At 37.9% G+C, this 27,368-nt stretch overlaps 1 protein-coding gene across 3 annotated transcripts in view; it reads right to left on the minus strand.

The window, feature by feature from the left end:
• Nucleotides 1-3,947: 3,947 nt before the first annotated feature.
• The window catches only part of LONRF1 (LON peptidase N-terminal domain and ring finger 1), a 52,150-nt gene continuing 28,729 nt past the window's right edge, over nt 3,948-27,368 (minus strand). For 2 of the 3 annotated variants that reach the window (XM_075997316.1, XM_012739796.3), the window contains 2 exons: nt 26,410-26,562; nt 22,603-23,978 (listed from right to left, as the gene is read on the minus strand). In XM_075997316.1, the coding sequence (XP_075853431.1) occupies nt 23,820-23,978; nt 26,410-26,562 (312 nt within the window). In that variant the 3' untranslated portion in view covers nt 22,603-23,819. The other variant, XR_001147663.3, reaches the window with a different exon arrangement.

The raw sequence follows: 27,368 nt of genomic DNA on the forward strand, positions 1-27,368 counted from the left end.
TTTAAAGATATCCCATTGCCCATAGGATAAAGGGAACATCTTGAACCTGCACTTTCTACCTAAATCACCAGCCCCTTCTCAAGTCACTTTCCCATGCACTTCCCCCCTTCATCCCTACTGGTCTTCCAGTCCTTTGAATGCTTCATTCTCCTTTCCACCTAGAGTACAGTTTTACCTGTTTGACATGACAGGTAGGCTCTTCTTGTACCTTGTTAATACCTAATAGCCCTTCGGAGGTCAAATTTTACCTCATTCATGCAGACCTCCCTAAATCCCCTAGACTGGGTCCAGGTACCCAGCCATGCCCTCTCATGCAAGTTCTATGCCTCTTAAAGAATACTTATCTGAATAGCAATTAAGTAAATGGGCAAATTATATGTTTCATGTTTGTCTCCCCTCTGGAATTCAAATTTGAGGAAAGTAGGCATGTTTTCCTTATCCCTGTTGAATTCCCAGGGCCTAAAATAGTGCTTTGTATATTTTTGTTGAATGAATGAATAAATACTGAATGCAGTTATCCTCTCATACTTCTCACTTCTAGGATCTCCTCTACTCAGGTTTCTGTTGTGAGCTTCTCATACTCTGCCCATCCCATAAAAGTCAGAGATGTTTAGGGCAGTGGTTCCTAACCTTTTTGGAATCAGAGATTGGTTTCATGGAAGACAACTGGCCACAGACTGGGAGTGGAGGAGGGATGGTTTTGGGATGATTCAAGCACATTACATTTACTGTGCACTTTATTTCTATTATTATTACATGAAATGAATTACAATGAAATAATTATACAACTCACCATAATGCAGAATCAGTGGGAGCCCAGAGTGGCTGTAAATACAGATGAAGCTTCCCTCACTTGCCAGCCACTCACCTCCTGCTGTGTGGCCCAGTTCCTAACAAGCCACAGACCGGTACCAGTCTATGACCCAGGGGTTGGGCACCACAGGTTTAGGGTACTGTCCTGAGTCCTCATTGTCTCTCTCTTTAGCTGGCACTCCAGGGAGATCACAGGGCATCAGTCACCACCCTGATGTTCATGACTGCAAAATGTGTATCTTCTACTAAGACTTCCCTCCACAACTCCCCACCCTCGGAACAACTGCCTCCCAGCCACCCTCATACTGGTCTCACACAAGTATCTGTATTTCATTTTTGGTGCAAACACCTTTGTGAAAGTCTTATCTAGTTATCTCAGGAATTTCATTGTTCACTCTCTCCCCAGCCTTTCTGAACAACTGGCAACTTCTAGAATGCAGCTTCTCCCCTTCACCAAAGTGCCTCTGCACAGCTGTGTTCACACATGTGGACGGGAGTTGCAAGAAAGATTAAATGTAGGTTTTTTCATGGGAGAGGAGTACGAGGAAAGTATTTCAGAAAGCTTTATTTCATTTACTCTGTAATCTTAAGTATTACATTTCCACCAGTGACTTGGATGATGAAAAAAAGTACAGCCAATATTCATGAAATTTGCAGAGAATACTTACAAGCTTTTAATTGAAGGGAAACTTCATGAATTGGAAAAATAACAGAAACATAATCAGATTTAAAAAGAGTAAAGGCAGAATACTGCAAAAAGAGGAGAAAATGAAGGTGGGAAAAAGGACATTTGCTACAAGCAGAGTGGCTATTAAACATTAAGAATAAGAAAATGAAATCTTAGTGGAAAATGCCTTTAAGTTAGCATTACAGCATCACATTTGTAAAGTTAATTTGCTTCCGGTTGCATAAACACTCTATAGGGAGTAGGGAGAAGAAGCTGATGGGTGCAATGAAAATATCCCTGGGCCAGGAATATGAAGACGAAGAGAAATTCAAGTCTCAGTTCTTCTGTAAGTGAAGCCACAACAGAATCAGAGCTTATTAGACTTGGGAGAAAGCTTGGAGATCATCCAATACAAACCTCTCACCAAAGACAAGGGATTTGAGCCCACAGACAAAGGAACCTCCAATGCCACACACCAGGAAGTAGCACAGAGAGAGAGATGGGGGCATCTGACACGCTTTCTTTCAAACCTGGCTACCTCTGAGGCTTATCAGAAAAAGAAATGAGATGTTATTTGTGAACAAATCTTTAAACATGCAATTTCAATGAAGGGATTGTTAAAAGGAGCGGCAGCTGCTGATAATCCTCATTTATAAAGCTATACCGATCAAATTAGAAATAGCTGTCATCATCAAAATAAACAATTTGATCTACTCCACTCAAGAGCTTAGAAGGAAACTAAAACAGAGCTGGATAACTGAGGAGTGAGTAGTAGAATATAAATCCAGGAGGAATAATTAAGGACACTTATTTTCTCCAGTGGATATTTATAATCACTTACTAAGGCACTGAGGTAAGTGCTGGAGATACAAAAATGACAGACACAGTCCCACTCAATGAAACTTACAGCTTGGGGTAGGAGTAAGAAGAAACAAACATTTCATGTAACAAATGCATTCACTAACACAACAAAATTAGGACAGAACATAACAGAATTATGTTCGAGGGCCCAACAGGGGCACCAAGGAAGAAAGGGCAAAGTTTCCCATGTAAGATGAACTCGTGGAAAGTCATCATTAAATCACAAGCATGTGCTGTCAATGAAAGGCTCTCTTAGAGCAATCACAGGCCTGCTTATGCTTAAAATGAGGAGAGAGAATGAGCTTATGTGGTAGCATCAAAAGAGGTAGGTAATAATTAGGAAAAATATCTTTACAATGAAAGTTAATCCCCAAATTATTTGCTATAAATGGTATGACATCTTTTTTCTTGGAGAAAGGATAGATTACCATCTGATCAGGGTGGTTTAACTAAGTTCACTAACGTTCTCAAGATTCATTCAGCTCCTAAAATGTTATTTTTACAAAAACATGATAGCTTTAAAAATCATGACTACTTACGCACTCTATATGAACACAATTACTGCTTATAAAACAGTGACTCATACCCCACAGTGTCTACTGAGATCTCACTATTCTCCAAAGCTTTCTAGTTTATGGAAACTCTCATACTTACAAACTTGTGATTTACAAGATGTCACAGGAGCAAAGCTATTTTCCAGAGCAAAAAGGTATCAACCCTGTCTGCTACCAAGAGATGGCATTACTAGTTATGCACCAGTGCCTATCATTTTGCTTGTGGCGTAGCCATTAGTCTAGTGTGTATTTGCTATGTTTACACTTAGGCATTTTATGATCATCATTTACTCAAAAATGCAAAAACAATAAAGCTGCTAAAAGTACTAGGTTGAAGAACCAGACAACTACCATGGAAACAAAAGTAGAAATATGGTATTAGAAAAATTGTGAGAAAATGATATGTGCATAAGACATTTCTCATCGGCTCATAGGAATCATTCAATATGACAAAGTGATGTATAACAGGAGCTGCTCTAATAATTAATAACATTTAGCAAAAGGTGAAGAACTACCAAAATGAAAAAATAAATTAGGTATGGCAAATTTAACTAAGAAGAAGACTGGAAGATTATCCAAGGTAGCAAGGAACTGTCACTTGATGACAAGCCACATATGCCCACGCTTTTTCAGATCTGTGCAGTGCAAAATTCAGTGGTGACATGTCCTATACCGATGAAGCAGCTGCTAATATTTGCTGGTAGACTCAGTCCCACACAAGGTACAAGTCTCAGTGACCAGGCACGGTGGCTCATGCCTCCATGTGCCACCTCAGTTGGATGACCAATCTGCATAAACAAATTGGTTGCTAGAGCACTCCCCACAACACACGTGGCGCTCATCCTGGAGCAGGGATACCTGCCCAACCAGATTCTCCTTATAGTTAAAACTGATCTGGCTTGGAAACAGATGCCAAATAGAACTTATATTGTCAAAGAGGAAAAGAGTCTGATTTTAAAGCTCTTAGAAGAACAAGTCCACTTTCCTACTAGAAGAGAATGCATTGAGAGACCACCATCCTAGGCCTCTGTTAGCCATTAGAACTTGTTAACTTTTTGGGATTTTGTCAGTCACATGTAAAGATGATCGCCAACAATTCGTTCCATCACTGCTTGCACATGCCACTTCTCCCATTAAGAAATGGAGTCTATTTTTCCTACCCTAGAATCTGACCTGACCTTGTAACTTACTCTACTTGCTTTAATTTCTGCCCCTAATGGAATGTAACAGAAGTGACATTCTGGAACTTCTATGATGAAGTGATGAAGCAGTGATGAAGACTACTCCAACTGGAACTGGTCTCAATCTAAGCCCTTTTACCTGTTTGGTTCTGGAGCCACTAAAGGAAACATGTGTCTGCTTTATCCAATCAAGGCATAAGGAGCTCTCAGTCTCTCTCCCCTGATTCTTTAACAAGGAGGACACCCTCTGGGCAGCCACAAGACCAGCACGGTTTCCTTCTGCAATCAGCCTGTTCCTCTCTTGTTCCTCCTCTTGATTTAAAGTAACAAATAGAGCTGTTTCGTTATCTTTGTCATATTATCCTCCAAATTTCAGCTTAGGTTGAGTGAACCTTCCCAAAGGAGATAATTTCATTCACGTTAATTTTATTCACTCAAATCCATTGATTTAAATTCAATTTCATTCTGTAAATGCTTCGGCATTGAACATAAATCAATGGGTTTACTTTATAGCCTCTTGGGCTCAAAGTCTCTGAATAGTGGTTTTGTTTGATTAACCTCAGCAGATAAGGTTAACTCCAAGCAGCTGATGATCATGGAGTACCTATGTTGTGGAAGGAAGGCATTGGTGCGGGTTTCGTATGTTGTATTATACTTGGTTTCAGCCTTTTACTGAAACAAGTATGGACCCTAAATTGCTTTGGGGGTCACTTTAGCTGATGATATTATTAGCTTATTAAACTAGTTTTACTGAGTCTGTTCTATCTGCATCAGCAAATGCAGTGCCTTGTGATACAAAATGGCTCTGTTGATGGAAATGTCTTTCTCTTCTTCCCTGGCCACTTGCCAAGGCCAAGGTAGCTAAAGGAGGCATTGGGTGAACAGAAAATGGACCACAGTGGAAATAAGATATAAATAAGAGAAAGATATTTAGAAAATCCTCAAGTATTTGGAAACTAAATAACACAAGTAAAATATCCCAAAAGGATATTCTAAATATTTGAAAAAGAAAATAAGAAATCAACAACTGATCAAAATTTGTGGGATGCACTTAAAATAGTGTCAAGAGGAAATGTTATCACACTACCCACTTATATTAGAAAAGGGCTTACCCAGTGACTTTAGTTTTCACAGTAAGAAACAAGTAAAAGAAGAGCAAAGTAAACCCACAGCAAGCAGAGGAAAGGAAATGATAAAGAACATAAATTAACGAAATAGAAAACAGAAAAACAATGAAGAAAAATCAATAAAATCAAAAGCTGTTTCACTGAGGAAAAAAATAAAATTGATACTCTGTAGCCAGTCTTATCAGGAAAATAAGAGAAAAGACACAAATTACCAATATGAGAAATGTGAGAGGTAATATTACTATAGAACCTATAAGTCTTAAATGGATACTATGGGAATATTATAAACTTCTTGGCAATAAATTCAACAATTTAGATGAAAGGTGTATATTTTTTGAAAGACACAAATAACTAAAATTCACTCAAGTAGATAATATTGAATAGTAGAATAATTAGATAATAGATAATAGTAGAAAAGTAGCTAATATTGAATAGTCTTATATTATCTATTAAAGACACTGAATTTGTAATTAAAAATCATCCCCTAAAGAAAAGAAAACTCCTGGCCCAGATGGCTTCACTGGTAAATTTTACCAAATGTTTAAGAAGAAATGATAGCAATTCTACACAAACTCTCCCAGAAAAGCGAAGAGGTGGGATTTACTTCTTAATTCATCCACATTCTAAAGATCTGCCCAGGTTTGAGGAGAAGGGACATGTATGCCATTTCTTGATGGAAAGTCCAGGGATTCCTGGATACGTTTTAGAACCATCAGAGACACTTTTTGCCAAAGACAGTGTATAAATGTGCCCTTTTCCTCTTCCTTATCTTTTCTTCCATCCTGCTGTGTGGAATATGGCTTTTCTCAGCCTGGACCATGAGGCTGAGTCCAGGTCCTGCAGAGCAACAAGATGGAAGGGATCTGGGTCATTGTAGAACATCCTGGCAGCTCCTTACCACCTTCTTAAACTCTTACTCTTAAACTTCTAACTTGGTTAAGAAAATGTTATTTAAAAAAAAAAGAAAATGTTATTTTGAGGTTTCTGTCACTCAAAGCCAAACCTAATCCATACTGATTTACAAGATCAGCAGCATCAGGCCATGAAAACCCTAAAAAGATGAGTCAGTAAGAGTAATCCTAGGAGAACACAGGGAAAAAATACTCCCCCACCCTACTTTGACCATCTTGAAAATGTCAAGTTATGCCTTTGCAGAAAGAAATCCTATATTTGACTTGCTACGGGTACTCAAGGAGAGGTCTTCAAGCACTGGGGTACCTTTGCTGGATCTGAATTGTACTGTGTCTAATGGATGTGTGGGGTACTGTGTGTCTCCAGCGAAGTGGAGCTGGCAGTCTGGTGTGTGTGCTCACCTGGCTTATCTTGTCATATTCTTTGATCAAAACTTGCACAAATTCTCAATCAGAACATTTCCATCAAAGTGGAAATTCACCTCTTCACCCAAAGCTTGGTTTGGCATCATAAATGGGATTTGGGGGCAGATTCCAAGAACTGCTTAAGGCAGATAATTAATCAAAATAAGGAAATTATATGATGAGTGATTATATAAAACACATATATGAGTAACACAAGTTAGACCCAGTCCCACCAGGATTAATATTTTTCTGTGTAAAATATTCATGCAGTTGCTTTTTTGTGAGAAAAACTTTACAAGATGCCTGTGAAATTATTTCATGAATTGTCTATCCTTTTACCATTGATTAATTGGGGTTTTCCTCTGTGTGATATTCCTGTGTGCATCTCTCTAAATCAAGGATTCCAGCATAATTAATTCTGATGCATTTAATGTCATTCTTAGAAAATTATAAATGCTCCATGTTGGGTATTGCCAAATGTTAGGCATCGTGGTTCCGCATGAATAATCTTTTGCTGATAATTGCTAGTGAGACTTACGGTTTACTGACTTGCCAGGATTCAAGGAAATTTATTGACTTAGAGCTAATTAAACTGTTGCCTGCTGTTTTTGAGATTGTGCCATAGAACCATGCCTGTCATTAGCACAGCCTTTGTGCAGGAGGCTTGAGTTGGATTGTGACACAGACATTTGTCCTAAGTGCTTTCCTGGGGTGAAGTAGGGTAGGAGGGGGGAGTGGAATGGCTTTGCCAAGGTTAAGGTTGACATAGAAAAATTTCAATATGGGCACTTATTTTAGTTTTTTTCTTCTTCTTCTTCAGCTTCTTTTGTTTTGGTTTCTGATTTCCTTAGATTTTGGAACTGTATGCTTAAGCTCTTGCGTTTCCCTTCCAGAATTTCTCTATGAATAAGAGCTCTAGTTGGCAGTCATTCTGATTTCTCTTAACATGTAACTTTTAGGAAACATTTAAAAACCATATATTTTCCTGCAAGGTTGTGAATACATGAGTCATTTGGGAAAATTACACCAAAGAAATACGTAGGTTTTTTTCAATTTAAGATATGACTGAAGAATCTATTAGAGTAGAACTAATCATCATTTGTGGTCAAATCTAGTCTATCATGTTCCTTTGCATCAGGTTTTTTAGGATTGAGCTGAACAGGAAACCAAGCTGGGACTTGGAGTCAAACTGACTCACTCTGCCACCCACCAGTGGTATGGTCTCTTTAACAGTGAGGGGACCATTTCATCCCTTTTCATCCCTTCTGCCTCAGTTTCCTCCTCTGGAAAATGATATTTTCCTATAGGATTGTTGTACTAGGTAATCATACTATTGTATGGGATTGTTATAAAGATTAAAATGTCATATATGCACAGCCTTTAGAAAAATAGGTCATGTCTGGCATTGGCATAATTTTATTTTTTATCATCATAATTAAATGTGTAATATAACTCACATTTATGCTCATCTTTATAGTTTACAAAGTTTCACAGCTGTCATCTCATTGAACCTCAACCAGACGTAATTAAATTGTGGACTATTTTTATTTACAGTTCTGCTTTAGAGATGAGGAAACTGAGGTTAGAAAAGTCAAGTGATAAAAGCTGAAACTCATAATGAGCTCTGCTGAAGTCAATCTTAACTCTTTATTTAATGCTTCACTCTGTTTTCCCATCATTGAATTAACTGAAGGAGGTATCAGAAAACATTTAATTTGAGCCCTTCATTATTACACTGATGGGAAAAATGAGATCCAGAAATAATGAAGATTTGCCCAAGATCACATATCTTGGAGAAAACCCATAATTCTTGATAACCATCTAGAATCCTTTTTTCCATGGCCAAATATCAGATAATAAAAGTTCCAGTAAGGCATTGAGGAAGTGCTGATAACATTCCCACAGAAAGAATAAAGTTTCTTTTTAGTAACTTGAGAATTTTAATATCATTACTTTTCTGCAAGCCAACCATTGTGGAATTACAAATAACACCTTTTCATCAATGAGTTATTGTCATACACAGAGGGTCCTTTAAATTTCCCCTTTGTAGCAAAGACTTTGCTTTTGATTTTGTTATAATTTCTCCCTTTCTCTTGGAAAATGAAGAATGCCATGGGAGCTTCCCTGCTCTGCTGTGACTATTCTCATGTCTGGCACTTCCAGGAGCTACGAGGCATTTTTAAAACACAATGAGGTCAGTTTTCATGTGTGGCTTCCAGAAGCAAAAAGGAACAAGGACATGTTGTAACACATTTTATCTTGCAACCCCAGTAGAATAAGTGCATACAATTTTGTGGTAGGTTTTTCTCATGCACTTCAGGACAGAACCAAAAGAGCCTATTGGATACATAGGATGGATATCAAATTGTATGTGAAGTCAACTCTTTCTAGCCTGGCCCTGTTATGGAAAACATAGGGAGGAAGGAATGTCTAGAGCAAGTGTTTATGATTGGTACAGACAATGTTTTAAAGCAGTGGTTTCCAACCTGTTTGGCACCAGGGACCAGTTTCATGGAAGACAAGTTTTCCATGGAGGGTGTTGGGGAGGCAGAGCTCAGGCGGTGATGCGAGCTATGGGGAGCAGCTATAAACACAGATGAAGCTTCGCTCCCTTGCCCCAGCCTCTCACTTCCTGCTGTGCCCCCTCTGGAAGACATTTTTTCCATGGATGGGGTGGGGGGAGGGGGGAAATGGGGTAGAGCAGTGGAGCACTGAGGCCAGGTCCCTAACAGGCAACAGACCAGTACCAGTTTACAGCCCAGGAGTTGGGGACTGCAATTTTAAAGGGAGGAAATATGCCTACCACCATGCCTGCACAGGTGATCTAGTTGCTCACTGGAATGGACAAATTTCTAGAAAGGACTTCATCTCCTAGTCCAGACCATTTGTTCCCTCTGACTCAAGGGAATGGCATTTCTGAAAGGCTACCACTGGCTCTCAAACATCTCAAGACCTTGCCCATCTCAGAGCTTCCACCCATCCTACCTTTCCAGCTGCAATGCTCCTCTCACACCTGGCTGCATTTCATGCCCATCAAAAGTATTTTCCTTGACTATTCTATCTAAGCTAGGTCACCCAGCCCTGTTCTTTTTTATACCCACATCCTATTTGATTCTTTTATAGCATTATCACAATTTGAAAGTACTTACTGGGATAGTATGATGACTCATGCCTGGAAGTCCCAGCTCTTTGGGAGACTAAAACAAGACAATTGCTTGAGCCCAGGAGTTCAAGTTCATAGTGAGCTATGATTGTGCCACTGCACTTCAGCCTGGGCAATGGAGACTCTGTTTCTAAAAAAGAAAAAAAAATTACTTATTGTTATTGCAATAGATATTTTATCTCTCCAGCTAGAGATTAAAAATCCATGAATGTAGACATTCAACATTCAACCTCAAATTCAGTGCCTAAAAGGTGCTTGGTAAACATGTGCTGAATAAATATATTTGGTTTGATCAATTGGATGGATAAGTGAGATAATTGCTAATGAGTTCAATTTAAGTAAGACATTTAGAAAAAAAAATTCAACAAGATGAAATTCAGGTATGACAATAAAGTAACAGCTACTATTTTTATACCAGGAAATTTATTTATTTACATTTGTCCTATAAGTATTACTATAATTCCAAAGTCAAAAGTAACCTATCATTTGACATCAAAGTAAAACTGGTTTAAATCTATACCGCATGTGGTGATAATTCCAAATACTTCCAAGTCTTTCCAGGTTTAGGCAGAAGAAGCTGGTTTATAGTGATTTCAGGTCACCTCTGGATCCATCTTTCATTTTTCTTGCATTGTTTAGCTTGTATATATGTGTGTATGCTTGTATGTATATATACACACACAGATATATACGTATATATCTGTATATATACGTATATATCTGTGTGTGTATATATACATACACATAGATATACATATATACTTTCCTATGCTTCTAGATCCACATGTGGAACCTGTTCTGGTTCCATATCCTGATCCAGATGTGGAACCAAGTACACACAAACACACCAACTGCATTGCCTTCCTGATCTTTAGATTCCTGCTCTTTGTTTTTGCAGTGCTCCAGCTATCTCCTGCCAAGTTATACCTTAGGAATATTACCCTAACCCCCAAGCTACTTTTCAAGCTATTTTTCTCAGGCAAAATTAGTTCCATCCCTAAAAGAAATTCTGGTGCTGTTAAAATAATTCCTTAGTTCACTTGGTTGCATTAGTTAAGGTTCATTCAGTTATAAATTATAGAATCCAAACCAAGCTAAGGTAAGCAGGTTTATTGTAAGGTTACTGTGGTTTCTTTTTCTTTCTCTTTTTTCCCACTTCAAGGATACTGGGGTTTCTAATGGAACTTAAGGAGGAAGTGAATGACCAGGCCTAGGGGCAGCGACTCAGTGGAAATGCCGATGTTAGAGGCATAGTGTTCGAAGAGCACAGGTAGTTCCCACAGAAAGAGAATCAGTCTCATTCCTCAAAGATATCTAGTTCAGGTGAGTCATTGCCTGCATAACACTTCACAGAATTCAGAGCACATTGACATATAACCATTTTCAAATTTTTTAAAAATCATAGTAATGGTTTCACTTAAACAAACAAAAAAACTTTTACCATGCAAGTGAGATATGGATGGGAGTAAGAAGAAATGATTCATTTTTAAACTAATGGTGCCAGAAATTATATTTGATGATTATATTTAAATTATATTTAAATTTATATATAAGATGATCCCTTTGAAGGGATCATCTTCAAAGTCTAATATTTGTTCTAACAATGCTGTCATTCTTAGCATTTTTTGTGTACCCACTCTGTGTTTCCATGAGATATGTAATAAATATTTAACTCCTACAAAATATAAAATAAAGTTATTATTTTATCTTATCATAGACAAGAGAACTGGGGGTTGGAAAACTAAAGTAACTCACCCGAGATTTCACATCTAGTAAATACTAGTAAGAATATTCATTCACAGGCTCAGGCTACAAAGCCATGATTAAAAACCGTTCTCCTTCTAACAATAAGAAAAACATTTTCTAAAAAACGTGATGATCTAATATATCTAAGAGCACATATTTTATCCAAATGAGAGAAAAGTCTTTAAGAACACGGACCAACGTGGATCTTACTCAAGTCCCTTCTGAAGCTGTGACTGGCGGGGTGGTTCACTCACAGGTGTTGCAGCACCATCTAGTGGCATCATGAAGACATAGCCCTAGGGAGTGATTTTTTTCCTCCATTTAACAACTGACTCCATTTTTAAGGGTGATAGATTAATTGGGCTTCCGATTAAAAATCAAATGACCAAATGTTTATCTCCTCTACCTCAAAAAATTTCACTAAAATGGAGGTAATAAAAAATGCTATTAATCCATAGAGACAAAGAGAACTGGAAATGAACCCATAGGAAACAAAAGACATCAACAAATATTAATACTTAGAAGACAAAGAGGACAGAAGGTGGCGACTGACCCAACAGAGCACAGGAAGTTAGGGCTAGTGGCCCGCAGGTGGAAGTTGTCCTGTCTTGCTCTGAAGATTGATTGAGGGGCTCAGAATTGAAGGCATTATATTCTGTGAGCAGAGAATTGAGGCAGGGGCTGGAAACAGGGCTGGGTTCACAGTCTGTTTGCCCAGCTACCCCCATGGGATCAGGGGGTTCACTGTCTGGATAGTTTGATGCCCAGGGCTCTGATCTCAGGGCCGACAGGCCCAGCATAGACTAGGAGGACTAAGAGGGGAAATAAAGGAAACTCCACCAGTGAATGGTGGATCTTCAGCCTCCTTTCCACACTCTGCCCCTATGCTCTTTTCTGCAGGAACCAGAAAGCCCTTGTGGAAAATATGGCTGCCTCGAAGTCTCTGGGGAAGAAAGCCGGCTGCCTGCTGGGTCTTTCATGAAGGCAGCGTTCAACAAACTCAGTCCCAGCAACTCAGGAGACTGAGGCTGAAGGATCACTTGAGTCCAGGAACTCAAGACCAGCCTGGGCAACATAGTGAGACCCCACCTTTAAAAAACAAATAGCAGAAGAGATTGTTCTATAAAAATAAATAAATAAATCAGAAAAAAATTAAAGAGTTCTTTGAAGTTTGTAAAAATAACAAATAATAATTCATTATAAGGTTTTTTTAATTTCAAAAATGTAGAGGGTACAAGTGTTTTTTGTTATGTGGATAAATTGTATCATGGTGAAGTCAGGGCTTTCAGTATAATGGTCACCACAATAGGGTACATTGTACTGGACAGGTAGATTTTTATCACTCACTCCTCTCCCACCTTCCCCATTCTTAGTTTCCAATATCCATTGCTACTCTTTATGACCATGTATATCCTTCATTTAGCTCCCACTAATAAGTGAGAACATGTGGTGTTTGTTTTTCCATTACTGAGATACTTTACCTAGGATAATGGCCATCCAAGTCGCTACAAAAGACATTTAATTCCTATTTGTGGCTGAGTAGTACTCCATGGTATATGTTAGGCAGGATCCAAATCTTCAAGTGGCAGATAGAGGCCAGGAGGGTAGTTCCTAGGGGTGGAGAAGCCAGGGGAAGGGACTGCAGGAAAATGCAGCTAGCAACCACAAAGAGCAGAAACTTGAGGTTTTGAGCATGTACACCTGTGGAGCTGCAGCTTTGTTATAAGAACACCTGTCAATCATGTATGTCAATCATCTGGTAACATCCCACACCTCCTGTAAGCCCTTCCCTGGATAAGGCCAATAAAAAGAAACCACTTGGCAGTCCCCAATGTCTTTCTCCATTCGTGGAGACCGACCCGTTCCTCTCTGGAACATACTCTTGTTTTCTATAGCTCCCTTCTTTTCTGCAATAAAAGCTGTTTTTTTGGAAATGCTTCCTGTCTGTGGTCATTCCGTCACACCAGCTGTGCTTGTAATTTTTCCAAGAAGAGCCAAAGAACCAGGACTATTGTTTTGTCTGCCAAGAGGCCGGACCTGACAGTATATATATACACCACAATTTATCTATTCATCAGTTATGGGGCACTTAATTTGATTCTCTATCTTTGCTGTTGTGAATTGTGCTGTGATAAATATTTGAGTGCAGATATCTTTTTAATAAAACAACTTCTTTTCTTTTGGATAGATACCCAGTAGTGGGATTGTTGGATCGAATGGTAGGTCTACTTTTAGTTCACTGCGGAAGCTCCATAATGTTTTCCATAGAAGTTGCACTAGTTTGCAGTCCTACCAACAGTGTATAACTATTCCCTTTTCACCAAAACTACATCAACATCTATTATTTCTTTGACTTTTTAATAATGGCAATTCTGACAAGGGCAAAGTATTACCTCATTGTGGTATTAATTTGCATTTCCTGATAATTAGCAATGTTGAGCATTTTTTTCACATATGTTGGCCATTTGTCTTTCTTCTTTTGAGAAGAGTCTGTTTATCTTTTCCTAATTTTTTGATGAGGTTATTTGATTTTCTTCCTGATGTTTTTGAGTTCTTTGTAGATTCTGGATATTAGTCCTTTGTTGGATGTATAGTTTGTAAATATTTTCTCCCATTCTATAGGTTGTCTATTTGTTATTTTCCTTTGCTGTGCAGAAACTTTTTGGTTTAATTATGTCCTATTTATTTTTGTTGTTGCTTTTTTTGCTTTGGGGTCTTACTCATAAATTCTTTGCTTAGGTCAATATCTAGAAGAGTTTTTCCTACATTTTTTTCTAGAATTTTTATGGTTTCAGGTCTTACACTTAAGTCTTTAATCCATCTTGAGTTAATTTGGTACATGCAGAGAGATAGGTATCCAGTTTCATTCTTCTGCATATGGTTATCCAGTTTTCCCAGAACCATTTATTGACTAGAACATCATTTCCCCAGTGTATATTGTCTGCTTTGCCAAAAACCAGTTGGTCATAGCTATGTAGTTTTATTCCTGAGTTCTCTGTTCTGTTCCATTGGTCTATGTCTCTACTTTTATACCAGTTATACCAAAAGCATACTGTTTTGGTTACTATAGCCTTGTAGTATAATTAGAAGTCAGATAATATGATGCCTCCAGATTTGTTCTTTTTGCCTAGGATTGCTTTGGCTATTCATGGTCTTTTTTGGTTCCATCTGAAGCTTACGATTATTTTTTCTAGATCAGTAAGAAATTACATTGGAATTTTGATGGAAATTGTATTGAATCTATAAATCACTGTGGGCAATATGGACATTTTAATATTGATTCTTCCAATCCATGAGTATGGGATGTTTTTCTATTAGTTTGAGTCATCTACAATTTCTATTATTAGTGTTTTCTAGTTCGCCTTGTAGAGATCTTTACCTCCTTGGTTACTTATATTCCTAGGTATTTTATTTTCTTTGTAGCTACTGTAAATGGTATTGCATTTTTTTTTTTTTTTTTTTGAGACAGAATCTCACTCTATTTGCCCAGACTAGAGTGTCATGGCATCAGCCTAGTTCACAGAACCTCAAACTCCTGGGCTCAAGTGAACTTTCTGCCTCAGCCTCCCAAGTAACTGGGACTATAAGGGCTCACTACCATGTCTGGCTAATTTTTTCTATTTTTAGTAGAGATAGGGTCTTGATCTTGCTCAGGCTGGTCTCAAACTCCTGACCTCAAGCAATCCTTCCACATTGGCCTCCCAGAGTGTTACAATTACAGGTGTGAGCCACCACGCCTAGCCTGGTATTGCATTCTTGATTTGATTCTCAGTTTAACTATTATTAGTGTATAGAAATGGTACTGATTTGTGTACATTAATTTTTTAACCTGAAACTATTGTATTTATCAGTTCTAGGAGTCTTTTGGTAGAGTTTTAGGGTTTCTTAGGTATGAGATTGTATCTTTAGGAAACAAGGATAATTTGACCTCCTCTTTCCTGATGTGGATACCCTTCATCTCCTTCTCATGTCTGATTGTTCCGGCTAGGACTTCTGGTACTGTATATAATAGAAGTGGTGATAATGGGCACCCTTGTCTTGTTTCAGTTCTTAGGGGGAATACTTTCAACTTTTTCTCACTCAGTACGATGTTGGCCGTGAGTTTGTTATATATGGCTTTTATTCTGACGTATGCTCCTTCCATGCCTAGTTTGTTGAGGGTTTTTATCATGAAGTGATGCTGAATTTTATTCAATGATTTTTCTGCATCTATTGAGATGATAATATGATCTTTTCACAGCCAACCTTATACAGAGGAAATCTTATGCCTTGAGGAATGGAAGACAAAAGGCCAATGTGGATTAGTAATTTTAGTGATATCTTTGTTGCTCCATAATCAGTTGGAAACAGAACATGGTCCCTTTCTCTTATGTCACAAGTTGAAGGGGACAGTGCAAAGAGGCCTTCACCCTTCCAGATGGGCATCATGTGTATTGCCATTTTTTCTGTAGGTTGGATTAAATATAAATAAGGCAATGATTAGACATTTATCCCTCATAATAGGCTCTATGGCAGACTCCCCTGCAAAAGCTATGGTTGCAAAACAGACTTCTTTAAATTCTTCTTGCTAAGTTGTACTAGATAATATAATTGCTATAGATTACGTACTGACTGAACAGGGAGGGATCTGTGCAGTTGCTGACATTTCTTGCTGTATATGGATGAACATATGGGGTATTATAGAGATTCAGTTGCAGGGTATTAACAAACAGGCTGCTCAGTTAAAACAAGTAGATTTTTCATCTGGTTCATTCTTTGATCTATTTGATTTTACTTGACTTGCTTCATGGGGACACCATGGCTAAGGAGAACACTCCCAACTCTTAGTATTTTCCTCCTGATAATCATAATCACAGTATGCCTGGTGTACTGTATTCTCTCAAGTTTTAAATGTTTGCATGCAGCCATCTGTAGAAGGTCAAATGGTCTCTCTTCTACTGGAATGACAAAAGCTCAATGAAATGGGTGGTCATAACGATCCCATAACCTATAAATGACATGTTGAGACCAGAAATCCAAAAGGATGGTAACTGAAAGTGGCACTAAAGCCTTCAGCTTTGGACACACTCTCACCTACGTGAAAACCTGACCAAAAGGGGTGAATTCTTTTTTTTTTTTTTTTTTTTTTTTTTTTACCGCTAGACTATATGGGAGGGGTGAATTCTTAAACAAAATTATGGAAGCCATTGTTTTGGACTGAGCTCATGCACTAGGTATCAACAGACCAAACCAAAATGGAGTCACTCATGCTAAATGCTATGTAATCAAACTGAAACTCTAAGGATGAGATAGATTCCAAAACAAACCAGGTTTTTTGTTTTTTCCCTCCTGGAAACAGGAATTTCTAGCATAATAAAGAAGTCCCCTCTGCTCTTACAAAGTAAGCTTATATAACCAGTTTTTTTTTTTTTCTTGTTTTGTTTCCTTGTTCTCATCTTATGAAACCCACTGTTCTGCTATTTCCCAGTGAGATATGAGTCCAAATAAGACCATTTAGGACGGCGACAGGGTGACATCAACGCCTAAAGTTTTGAAATTTAAAATTTCAAAATTGAGAGGTTAAGCAAAAAGAGGAAATTATTAAATTAAGCTTATCCTAACACTGGTTCCTTACATATTTTAAGTTCAGCCTACAGTTTTCTTGGTATATAGTGAACTGTAACCTAACAGCAATCTACTCTTGTAACAAGTAGCCAAGTCTCAGCCAATCACAAGCAGCCAACTGTTCAAACCATGTTCAAAAGAGGCAAATGCCAAGCTGTAACCAATCCAGCTGGTACTGTACCTCACTTCCATTTTCTGTACATCACTTCCCTTTTTCTGTCCATAAATATTATTCAACCATGTGGCAACTCAAATTAAATTCTCTCAAAAAAATTTTTAAAGTTTATGGCAAGTAGAAGACAAAAGAAAATTAGAAGCTGAGAACAAATCTTCTTGGGGACAATCTCCTATCTAATAGGACTTTCAGAAAGAGAGAAAACAGGTGTTGTGTGATTTCAAAATGACATACCTTGGCAAAGCCTTTCTCACTTATGAGAAAGTGGGCACTTGGGAGGCCTTTCAGTAAAGAGACTTGGGTTATTTCATTTTGGGAAATGTTCTTGGAGAGCTTTCCATGTATCTGAAACAGAGCCCATTCTTTTTAAATGTTTCATAATACTCTATTGTCTAGAATTAAATAGCATATTTAACTACCCATTTCTCTGCTGATGAGCATTTGGGTGTTTTGTGTTTTTTGGCATTACAAATAATGTTGCAATAAAATATCCTAGAATCCTCATCCTTGCAGATGTTTGAGTATTTTGCTGAGAAATATACCTCAAAACAGGATTTATGGATTATAGATATAAGCATTTTTTATTTAAAATGAAAAGTTTGGCCTTTCCTCATGACACCCCAATTTGTACTCCCAGTAGCAGAGCTTGAGGGTCCATTTCCCCAAACCATAGCCTACACTGGATGTTAATAATTTTTAGATTAAATAATAGATTAAATAGATTAAAAAATGGTATCTCATCCCAGTTACCCTGATTTGATCTTTACACATTACATAAATGTATCAAAATATCACATGTAACCCCAAAATGTCACATGTACCCCCAAATTATGTATCAATAAAAGAGAAAAAAGACTACTTATTTTTATCTTAATTTGTATTTTCCTATTATTAAGGATAAACAAGTCTATTAATCATTTGCAATTTTTGTTCTATGAATTGGCCATTCATATTCTTTGAACATTTTTATTAGATTATTTGTCTTTTTCTTACTGATTTATAGGAGCTATTTAAATATTCTGGATAGAGGTTTTTTAAATCCTTCATGTTATCAGTATTTTATTCTAATCAATTTTCTTTTTAACTTAGTTATGGTAGCTTTGGTTGTACTGAAGTGTTTAATTGTTAAGTAGTCAGAATTACAGGGGTTTATGTCTTGGTTAAGTAGGGCTTTCTTATTCCCAAGACTGAATAGCTGGACCTTTTCTCATTGAGGTTAAAATGACGATATAGAATAATGAATGGAACATGTGTGTGTAATGTGGTCCATTCCACTGATCAAATTATCCACTGAAGTATGACTAATACCATACTTTCTTTATTCATTATAGTTTTAGGATACATTTTGATATCTGATAAGAAATACCCTCCCTCTCTTTTCTTTTTTAAAGGCTTTATAAATGGGACAAATTTCTATTTTTTCCCTTTTCCTTTGGGTGTTGGCAACAATTTCAGTCAGTTTGAACAGTCTCTATGATTTCAGCGCCACCCAGCCATCACACAGATTAAGCGACCACCTCTGGATCTTACCTAATACCCTGGGTGTATGCCAATCGCTGCCCTGGGCCCTGGTTTTTAATCACCTGTTTCTCTGTTCATCTTCCCCATTACAGTGAGAGCTCCCCAACACTGAGGGGACTCGGTGTTCTCCATATTTGTTGCCGAGCAGCTGGCAGGACACATACTGGCTGTCTATAGCGTGACTGGATAGAGAAAGGACACTCACAGGATGCTCTGTACCCAATACACACAGACTGCATTTTGTGAATACAAGGGCAGAGGAAGGAGGTGGCAGGAAAGGAATTGCTTGAATTCGAGAAATGACAGATACACAGGTGGAACACAGGGATGACAACATAAACTCACAGTTGTTAAGAGACATAAGTGGACAATAACATCATCATGGATCACTGAGGAAGTACCCACTGGTTATCCTCCTTACCCTAAAACCAGGATATAGTCAGCAGTACCAATGTAGTAAAAGGAGGGAATTGTAAGGTTTGACTAGCTGACTGAGAAGCTTATGTCTTTAGAACCAGAGAGCTGTTAAAAGGTTTGATTTGTCAATCAACTCACTCTGACTTTACATGCTTTAATATCAGTGGCAAGAAAGTCTCCACCAAATGTGGGATAAACTGGGAAAAGACTGCAGTGAGGATGAAAGGGTGCCACGTATATTCTTTAAATGGCACAGTATTAATATCCTGCATGAAGTTAGATATTTAGTTATTTACCCACACATTGGTGTCAATTGTTGCAAATTTAGGATCCTTGAAAGCCTGTGGTGGGTATTTTGGGATTTTTTAATTGAGACATTTCTACAAATGAGGAAATGTGGCAGATGGTGCTTCCTGCTGCATTTTTTCCCAATTTTCTACCAATTTAGTATAAAGAAACCTCCAGCTTCTTCTGTCTAAAATCATGTCCAAACAGTGAAGAGAGGTTTACCATTTACAGCACTGGATAATTGGAATGGTGGGAAGGAAGAATGAGAACATTTGACTTTATGCTTTCTATATGTCTGTATTATTTTTATAAGCATGTATTATGTTTTTACTTATATTAAAACAAGCCAACAAAACAGCCATCAAAATCAGTGTGTCTAGGGGCCTGGCGGGGACAGTGGTGAGAAATCAGTCTAACTCTCAGCGGTAGCAATAGAACCTCCCATTTTTAGGTTTGGAAAGTATTCTTCGGTGGATTTAAAAATCTTTCTGTTTATCAGTGGAAGGCAAAAAGTCTGAATCTAAATATTTACAAGCAAGTCTTCCTGTTTTCTCTTTTTTTTGTTTTGTCCCTAGGACTATGCAAGAAAATAGAAAATTACTCCCGATAGTTTGACATGTCAGCCTGCAGTTGATCCCTTCGGCCACCGGGTGACACTTGAGTATCTCTACAGGGGAAGACAGATTTGAGCAACCTTAATCTAAAGAGAAATTTTTAGAAATTTGGGACATTTGACAATCACCAAATTAATCTATGGAGAAACGAGGTATAGGTGTTTCTTGAGACATTTTTATGAGCAGATCAGAAAAAGGTTTCCTTATTTTTTCTCTTTAAATGGATGAATATGATCCCAAAGAAAGCACATAGAATATTTTATTAGTCTTGAGCTCTGGGAAAACTAATTTGTATTATTTACTTCTATTATTTACAATAATTTATATTATTTCTTCTACTGTCTTTAAGAAAATTCTATTAGATGGATATATAAAAAACAAAAAACTTTGAATCTATCCCCCAGGTCTCAATTTTTCCCTCATACTTTTATTCTTTTGATCTCTCTGCATTGTGTCCTAGAAAGGAACCCAACTTAATCTTCCACCTCACGAATTCATTTTTTTAATCTGCATTCATTCTTCTACTATGCTCATCTACCAAGTTCTTTTCCATGATTCATTCATTGAATGCTTTTATGGTGACAGGGACTATCTGAGGATCTCTTCAGATCCCAGACCTTTTGGGGGATTGCAACATCCTCCAATCTAAGGATATTGAGTTTGTTGCCTTGTTCAGGGTGTTCATGTTGCTCAAATTTCTGCGATTTGATTGACTATTCATTTTTGTCATCAGGGTCTCCTGGTTCAGTGAAAGGCAGCCTGCCTCTGTGGCCCCTGGGGAATACTGAAACATACTGCCACATGAGGGGAGCCAGTAGTCTGCTAAGCACAAGGGCCCCTCATCCTACTGGGGATCTATAGCTACTGAAGATTTTGTGGGTATTCTCCAGCCCAAGATCTACATTCAGTTCTTTGGCCTGAGAGCAACTGCTGTTGCCATCTACTGACCAGTCCACGTGTGGGAGAAGGCCAAATGATCCAGCAGTTTCAACAGAAGCCTCACAAGAGAGATTTCCAAGACCCTCTTCTAGTTTGGGGCTGCCCTATAACTGCTCCCATTTGACCTACAGTCCTTATTTCTGTAAAGCCATGCTTTTCTCTGGTCTCATATATCGGATCCTGTTTCCATATCTCTGAACTCCTCAAAAGCAATGGTTAATTTACGGGATTTTGGTTTCACAATGGCATTAGTTTTCATTGCTTAAATCTGTCTAAACTGCTAGGCACCAGCCATAATACTCAGGAGAGGATTTATATATTTAATTCAGTTATCTTTCTTAAGTGCCTAAGTGAAGCATAAGGAAACTGCTATCAAGTTCAGTTTTCCTACTCAAGTGAAGGCATCTGAGTGGAACCTTGAAGAACAGGAAGAACCAGACATGTACAGACAGGTGTATGAGAAGAATAGCAACTAGCTACTTTGACTTGAAACACTGATTCATCATAGAACTTGAGACATTTAAAGTGACAAGGGAAAAATAACTGTCAGGTTTTTTTAAACAAACTATATGGAAGGTACATAAGGAAAAAAAAATCCATAGATTTTTTAAAAATCTGTAAACTATCAGAGATCATTTATCACAAAATTAGGGTAAAATGATAAATAAGGCCCATACATTTCCATTAGATGTGTGTGCATGTGTGTTTGTGTGTGTAAACTATTTATACTACATGTCGCTTTTTAACAAACATTTAATAGTTTCTATTACAAGAAAGTTTAACGCCTTAAAAACTATTGATAGGGAACTTATGGGAGAATGGTCCATTCTTTAGATGTTTTCTGTAGAACTAATGTATAGATTGTCAATTGACATGATTGTGGTGGTGAAATGTGGTCCTCTAGGGAGTCATTTCTGAATATATTTGTTATAAAAACATTCAGTATTAAAAAATGATTTATTTATATTTGGAAAATCATAGCTGCAGAATTGGGGGCAGCAATGGTCAATTCTATGTAACCAAGAGGAGTCTCATAAGGTGTAGCATGAATGTAAGAATATTATTTTATCCTAAAAGGACACAGATTTTTAAAAGGTTGAAAAATAGTGCTTTAGAGATGCAGTCCCCAACCCCTGGGCCACAGACTGGGACCAGTCCATGGCCTGTCAGGGACTAGGCCACAGAGTTCTGCCACCCATCAGTGGAAAAACTGTCTTTCATGATATTTAATGGGGGCAGCAGGGAGGAGGGAGAGCACAGCAGGAGATGAGAGAAGCTCTATCTGCATTTAAAGCTGCTCCCCTTTGCCTGTATCACCACCTGATTCCATCTGCCCCCACCCCACCCCATCCATGGAAAAATTGTCTTCCATGAAACCGGTCCCTGGTGCCAAAAGGGTGGGGGACCACTGCTTTAGAGGATGGTTCTAGGGCCTCAAGTCTCCTTAAGACACCACAATTTTTTGCTTATAAAATGACCAAAAGAAGTATTTTGGAAACCATAACTTATGTTTAACACCACAAAACAGTAAGCAAAACTCATCTGTTCTTTACCATATGCAGTGTGGCTCCCCCACGGATCATTTTTTAACATTGACCTAAAATGTAAGAAGAAAGTATTATGAATTTAGCTTTTATTCAAAATTAAATAAGCAAAAGCAAAAATTTTAAGAAACTTTTACAAATTACTTACATAAAAGAAAGTTAATAGGGACAGTCACAAGTTTGCAACAAATAATTACAAAAGTATCTAGGGCAGCATGAGTACAAACCATGTCGCAGCATGGTGATCTAACTGTGATATGAATAAGGCATAACTAACATCTGCACCAAGACCAGAATTAAAAAACAAAACAAACTTTAAAAGCTTAGTTCTACATCTTCTCTTCCCCCAGCTCCTTAATGGGCTTATACTATGTAATCTTTTTAAACACGTCATGTCAAACTATAAATTACATAGATGGGCAGTTAATGTGAAAAGCCCCCTAAACTGTACAGACTAACTGGTACTGAATTGAGTTCTCCACTTACCTTTATGTACAATTAAATGTAAACCATATTTTCACAGTTTTAAGTGTTTTATGAATAGATGCACAGTACCATGTCAGGTTTACAAGTGTTCCTGAAAACTGGCTCTAAGTTCTGCATCCAACGCCTATCGGCCACTGGGATGCAAGTATTTACATAAATAGGAAACTGTGTCATAGTCAATGGTCAAGACGGTTCAGCAAGAGCAGTATTTCCAACAAAGAATGATACTCAATACTATATTTTACATACTTGTGCAAATATAAGCATTAGGACAGATAAATCTGAGGCAAATTCAATTTGCAAAAACTTGTATCACTACTGTTGTAAACTTGGGCAATAAATGACCCTCAGCAAGTTCTGCTCTCTATGGCTTTTTTTTCTTTTAAAATTTTAAAGCCAGAGAAAATGCACACACACCACCACCCATCTCTCTCTCTCTCTCTCTCTCTCTCTCTCTCTCTCTCTCTCTCACACACACACAAACACACACACACACACACACACTCTCCACAGACATACACAGAGTTCTCATTTCATTTTAGAATATGGTACATAGTGCAACTTCATCACAATGTAGAGGTTTAACACACATTCGGTGTATGTTTTTCTGTGCAAGTTCTTAGTGGTCTAAATCCTAGTTGAAGGTATTCATTTGCAGAACCATATGATTCAGGAGGTTGAAGGAAAAAAAAAAAGTTTCATTACATTTCTGAAACCAGCACTGGATGTGCAAAGGCAGCGGACAATCTGGCCATCAACACAGCCAGATTAGGGTAACTTTCAAGGAAGATCCAAGCAGTTAGTTACTTAGATTGGTCTCTAGAAAAGTAGGTCAGTATATGCTGTATCTTTGTCAATCTTTCTTTCAAAGACTTCATTGACAAAACTGACAGCTGGTATCGGGGATCTACAGGAAGAACTGCAAGAAGCCACCAACACCATGCAGGTCCATTAGGGGTTGCCTAAAAAAAATCAATAGTTTATAGTATTAATAAAACAAGTATTTATGTAACAATAACATAACAAATCACCAAAAAGCTGCCATTGATTGAGCACTTTACTATGTGCTATGTCCTGTTTCAAGTATTCTTAACAGTCCTGTAAGGTACAAAGTGGGAACCTAAAGCTCAGAAATGTTAAGCAAATTTTCCAAGAGCTGTGGCAGAGCCAAGATTCAATCTAGACCCGACTCCACTGCCAGCACTCACACTTCCCTCTGCACTGCACAGCCTTAAAGCAGGGTTTCGTAATTTCAGGCTACTGGCGTTTTGAGCCAGATAATTCTATCTTGTGTGCCATAGCATGTTTAGCAGCATCTCTGACCTTTGTCCACTAGATGCCAGTAGCACCTCCCCCATTATGACAGCCAAAAATGTCTCCAGATAAGGCAAAATGTCCTCTGGGGGCAAGACTGATCCAAGCTAAGAACAACTTTCTTAAAATATATACTTAAAGCATTAACAAAAGTTAGTTGCTATTTAAAATTTCCTCAAAGTATTGTGTAATCCTAGGAAAAATATAAGAAAAACACCTTGGCTTCCAGGTTTGTTTGAAAAATAAAAAGTTCTCCAACAAAGAAGTCCCTCTGATGTTGTAAGGGCTGACGACTGGCTATTAAAAGGACTGGGAATTTACATAAAAGTATATATAAGCCATCTTTACTGTACATTGGATTGCTTTTTATTGGACCTGAAACATGAAGTTTCAGAATGACAAAAGGAGCTATGACATCAGTGCTGCTGTCAATAAGCTTCCTCCAGAAGAAAATTAGATTTCAGTATTTGTGCATTGCCTCCTCTCAACTCAGCATCACTACCACCTCTTCCAAATTCCAGAGACCTGAGAAACTACCTTTCTCAGATCCCCTCCCCCATATGGTTCTGGGTTAGACTTGGCCAATGAGAGGCACTCTCATGAGATGTGCAAGTTGGAACAGAAGAGGCCATTATTCTCTAGAGAGTGTAGCAAAGTGTGGGCAGCAGCTTTCCAGAGAATTCTTGAAAAGCATCTGCTCTACTGCTGCAGACTGAGATACTGGTGAAGACCCACCCACTGAGATTACAGCAGCTTCCTCACAAGTTCTTAAGAAGCACCTTGTTTGCTACTCCAGGGGAAGATTTGTGTGTCAGATTCCCTGACCTCTGCAGGTGTTGTCCCTGGATCTTCACTCCTGCAGCTCTCCCAACCACTGCATAAACTCCATGTCCTACACTAAACCCTTCCTGGAATATGTAGAGTGGCTACATTTGATCTCCTGACTGAATCCTAACTCACATAATATCACTAACAAAAAGAAGTGGTGGAGGATGAGATAAATGGGTGGTAAAAGTGATAAGAAAGTAATGCTGAATTTTTCTATAAGCTTTTTTTTAACATTTAAAATTTCTTATTCAATATTGCTCTTATCAAATCCTATTTCTGTCATGTTTAATCGGATTCAGGTAGGCAGGGTAAAACAAGCATATGGCAACTGATAATATGCTAAACAGAATGGGTACTCAATTTTGAGACGGTCTGATGTTGAAATTTCAAGTTCAGGTGAAGGATTCAACTAGGATTCAGACTTAGACCAACTTTTGAAAACTGGAATGAGAGGCAGTGTACATCATGGTGGGACCTATTATCTCTCCATCTTCATATATTTATTTACAGCCATGCCTTTATGAAAACTGATCACCTTCTGACCACAAACATTTTATTCAATTCAAAACGCTATGTCTAAAAGTTAGTGCTTTAACAAGTCTATAATCAGATTTTCCAGGATACGGACCCTTCTTTTATCCTTCTTGCAGTGCCTACTGCACAGATCTGCTTGCACAGAAAATGCCTGATACACATTAGTAAGATTAAGCTTAAATGGAAACCCTAAGTACCTGAGCAAGACCATAAGCATAATACTTTCATGAAGAGTGAAGTAGTAAACGTGAAGAGACAAAAATGGATTGAAGTCATGGGGTAAGATGTTGGGGATAAAAGGAGAGGCAAGAAAATATTTTTTAAATGTACAAAAAATGACATGTCTCTCCACAGTCAAAGAATAAGAGTACAGCTGAAGAGCTCGAAGGCACAGTTGACTCACAATCATAGTTTACTACATGGTAACATCGCATTTTATTTCCTTATCCCTCCTCCTAGGAAATCCTCAATGAAGGACTTGCTCCTTCTCTGGAGTGCTCTCCTATAGGCATCTCAGCTGACACCAACTCCAAGCCTCTACCTATATAAAACACAGTGGATACCAGGGCTCTAAAGAACATGGTCAGGATTCTAAAGACAGTGGGTTCAAAAGAAATGCTGTGCAAAAAGGCAAATTTTTAAAAGAAATTTTAAAATCTACTAATTTGAGTTTACAAAAAAGTGAGACTTTTGGAAGTAATATTAAAACCACCATACCTGAAGGTTTTCCTCCCTCTCAGGCATTGATCCAAAGTGCTGAAGAATTTGGCTCCGAAATCTGTCTCTTAAGTTCTGAAACCAGCTGCAGGCTTGAGAGTATACCAAATCATGAAGTTCTCTGAGATTCTTAATCTCATCTTCATTCTCAACCTAGAAATACAACAGTCAGTAAGACTTCTATGAATAATTCCCCTGTCCATCTCATCAACCCTACAGAAATGAAAAGAAGCACCAAAAAGCATCAGAAAAATAGGGGAATAATTCTATTTCAGTGATGAATTATCTATCAGAGAGTATGATGTAATTCTTATGCTATAATATATATTTCTGCCTTACATAGTGCTACTTGGCCAGACTAAAGAAAGACAGTAGGGCCTGACCTCTACCACCTTGCTGACTTAGCAGTGCAATACTGCAGAAGCCTACTAACAGCCCCCAAGTGGGAGGAGTAAGATTCAGAGTAAGTTCTGGTTCACAGGTTTACACAAAGTTGGAATTGCTTTTGTCTTTATAGATCAATGGTTTTTTTAAAGCAGTGGAACAAAAGAGTGGAAGAAGAAAGTTGCTACAATAAAAGAAAAGATAGTGGGTCAGGGTACAGACAACATGACAGAAAGTAGCAACAGGAGTCCAGGCATAATTACATCTTTTACTGGGGAACTGGGTCAAAACACAAAACAAACAAAAAGCCACAACCATTAACTTAGTGTATAAATTCAGTATATTAAAGAATAGGGAATCAGTTATACAATGATGAACTTTTCCTGTTGTACCCTTTAGACTATTGGATCACCAAACTGCAAATGTAAAATTAAATGCATCTATCTTACAGCCTGAGATCCAGAGGAACAGTCTCCTAGAACACAGGTGGGAAGATCTAAAGTTAACATACCCACCTTATATAGATTTCTTTAACACACACATTTATATCCCACTCCCTACGTGCCAGGTAGTGC

The sequence above is a fragment of the Microcebus murinus genome, chromosome 24, assembly GCF_040939455.1.
Source record: "Microcebus murinus isolate Inina chromosome 24, M.murinus_Inina_mat1.0, whole genome shotgun sequence".
Taxonomy (NCBI): Eukaryota; Metazoa; Chordata; class Mammalia; order Primates; family Cheirogaleidae; genus Microcebus; species Microcebus murinus.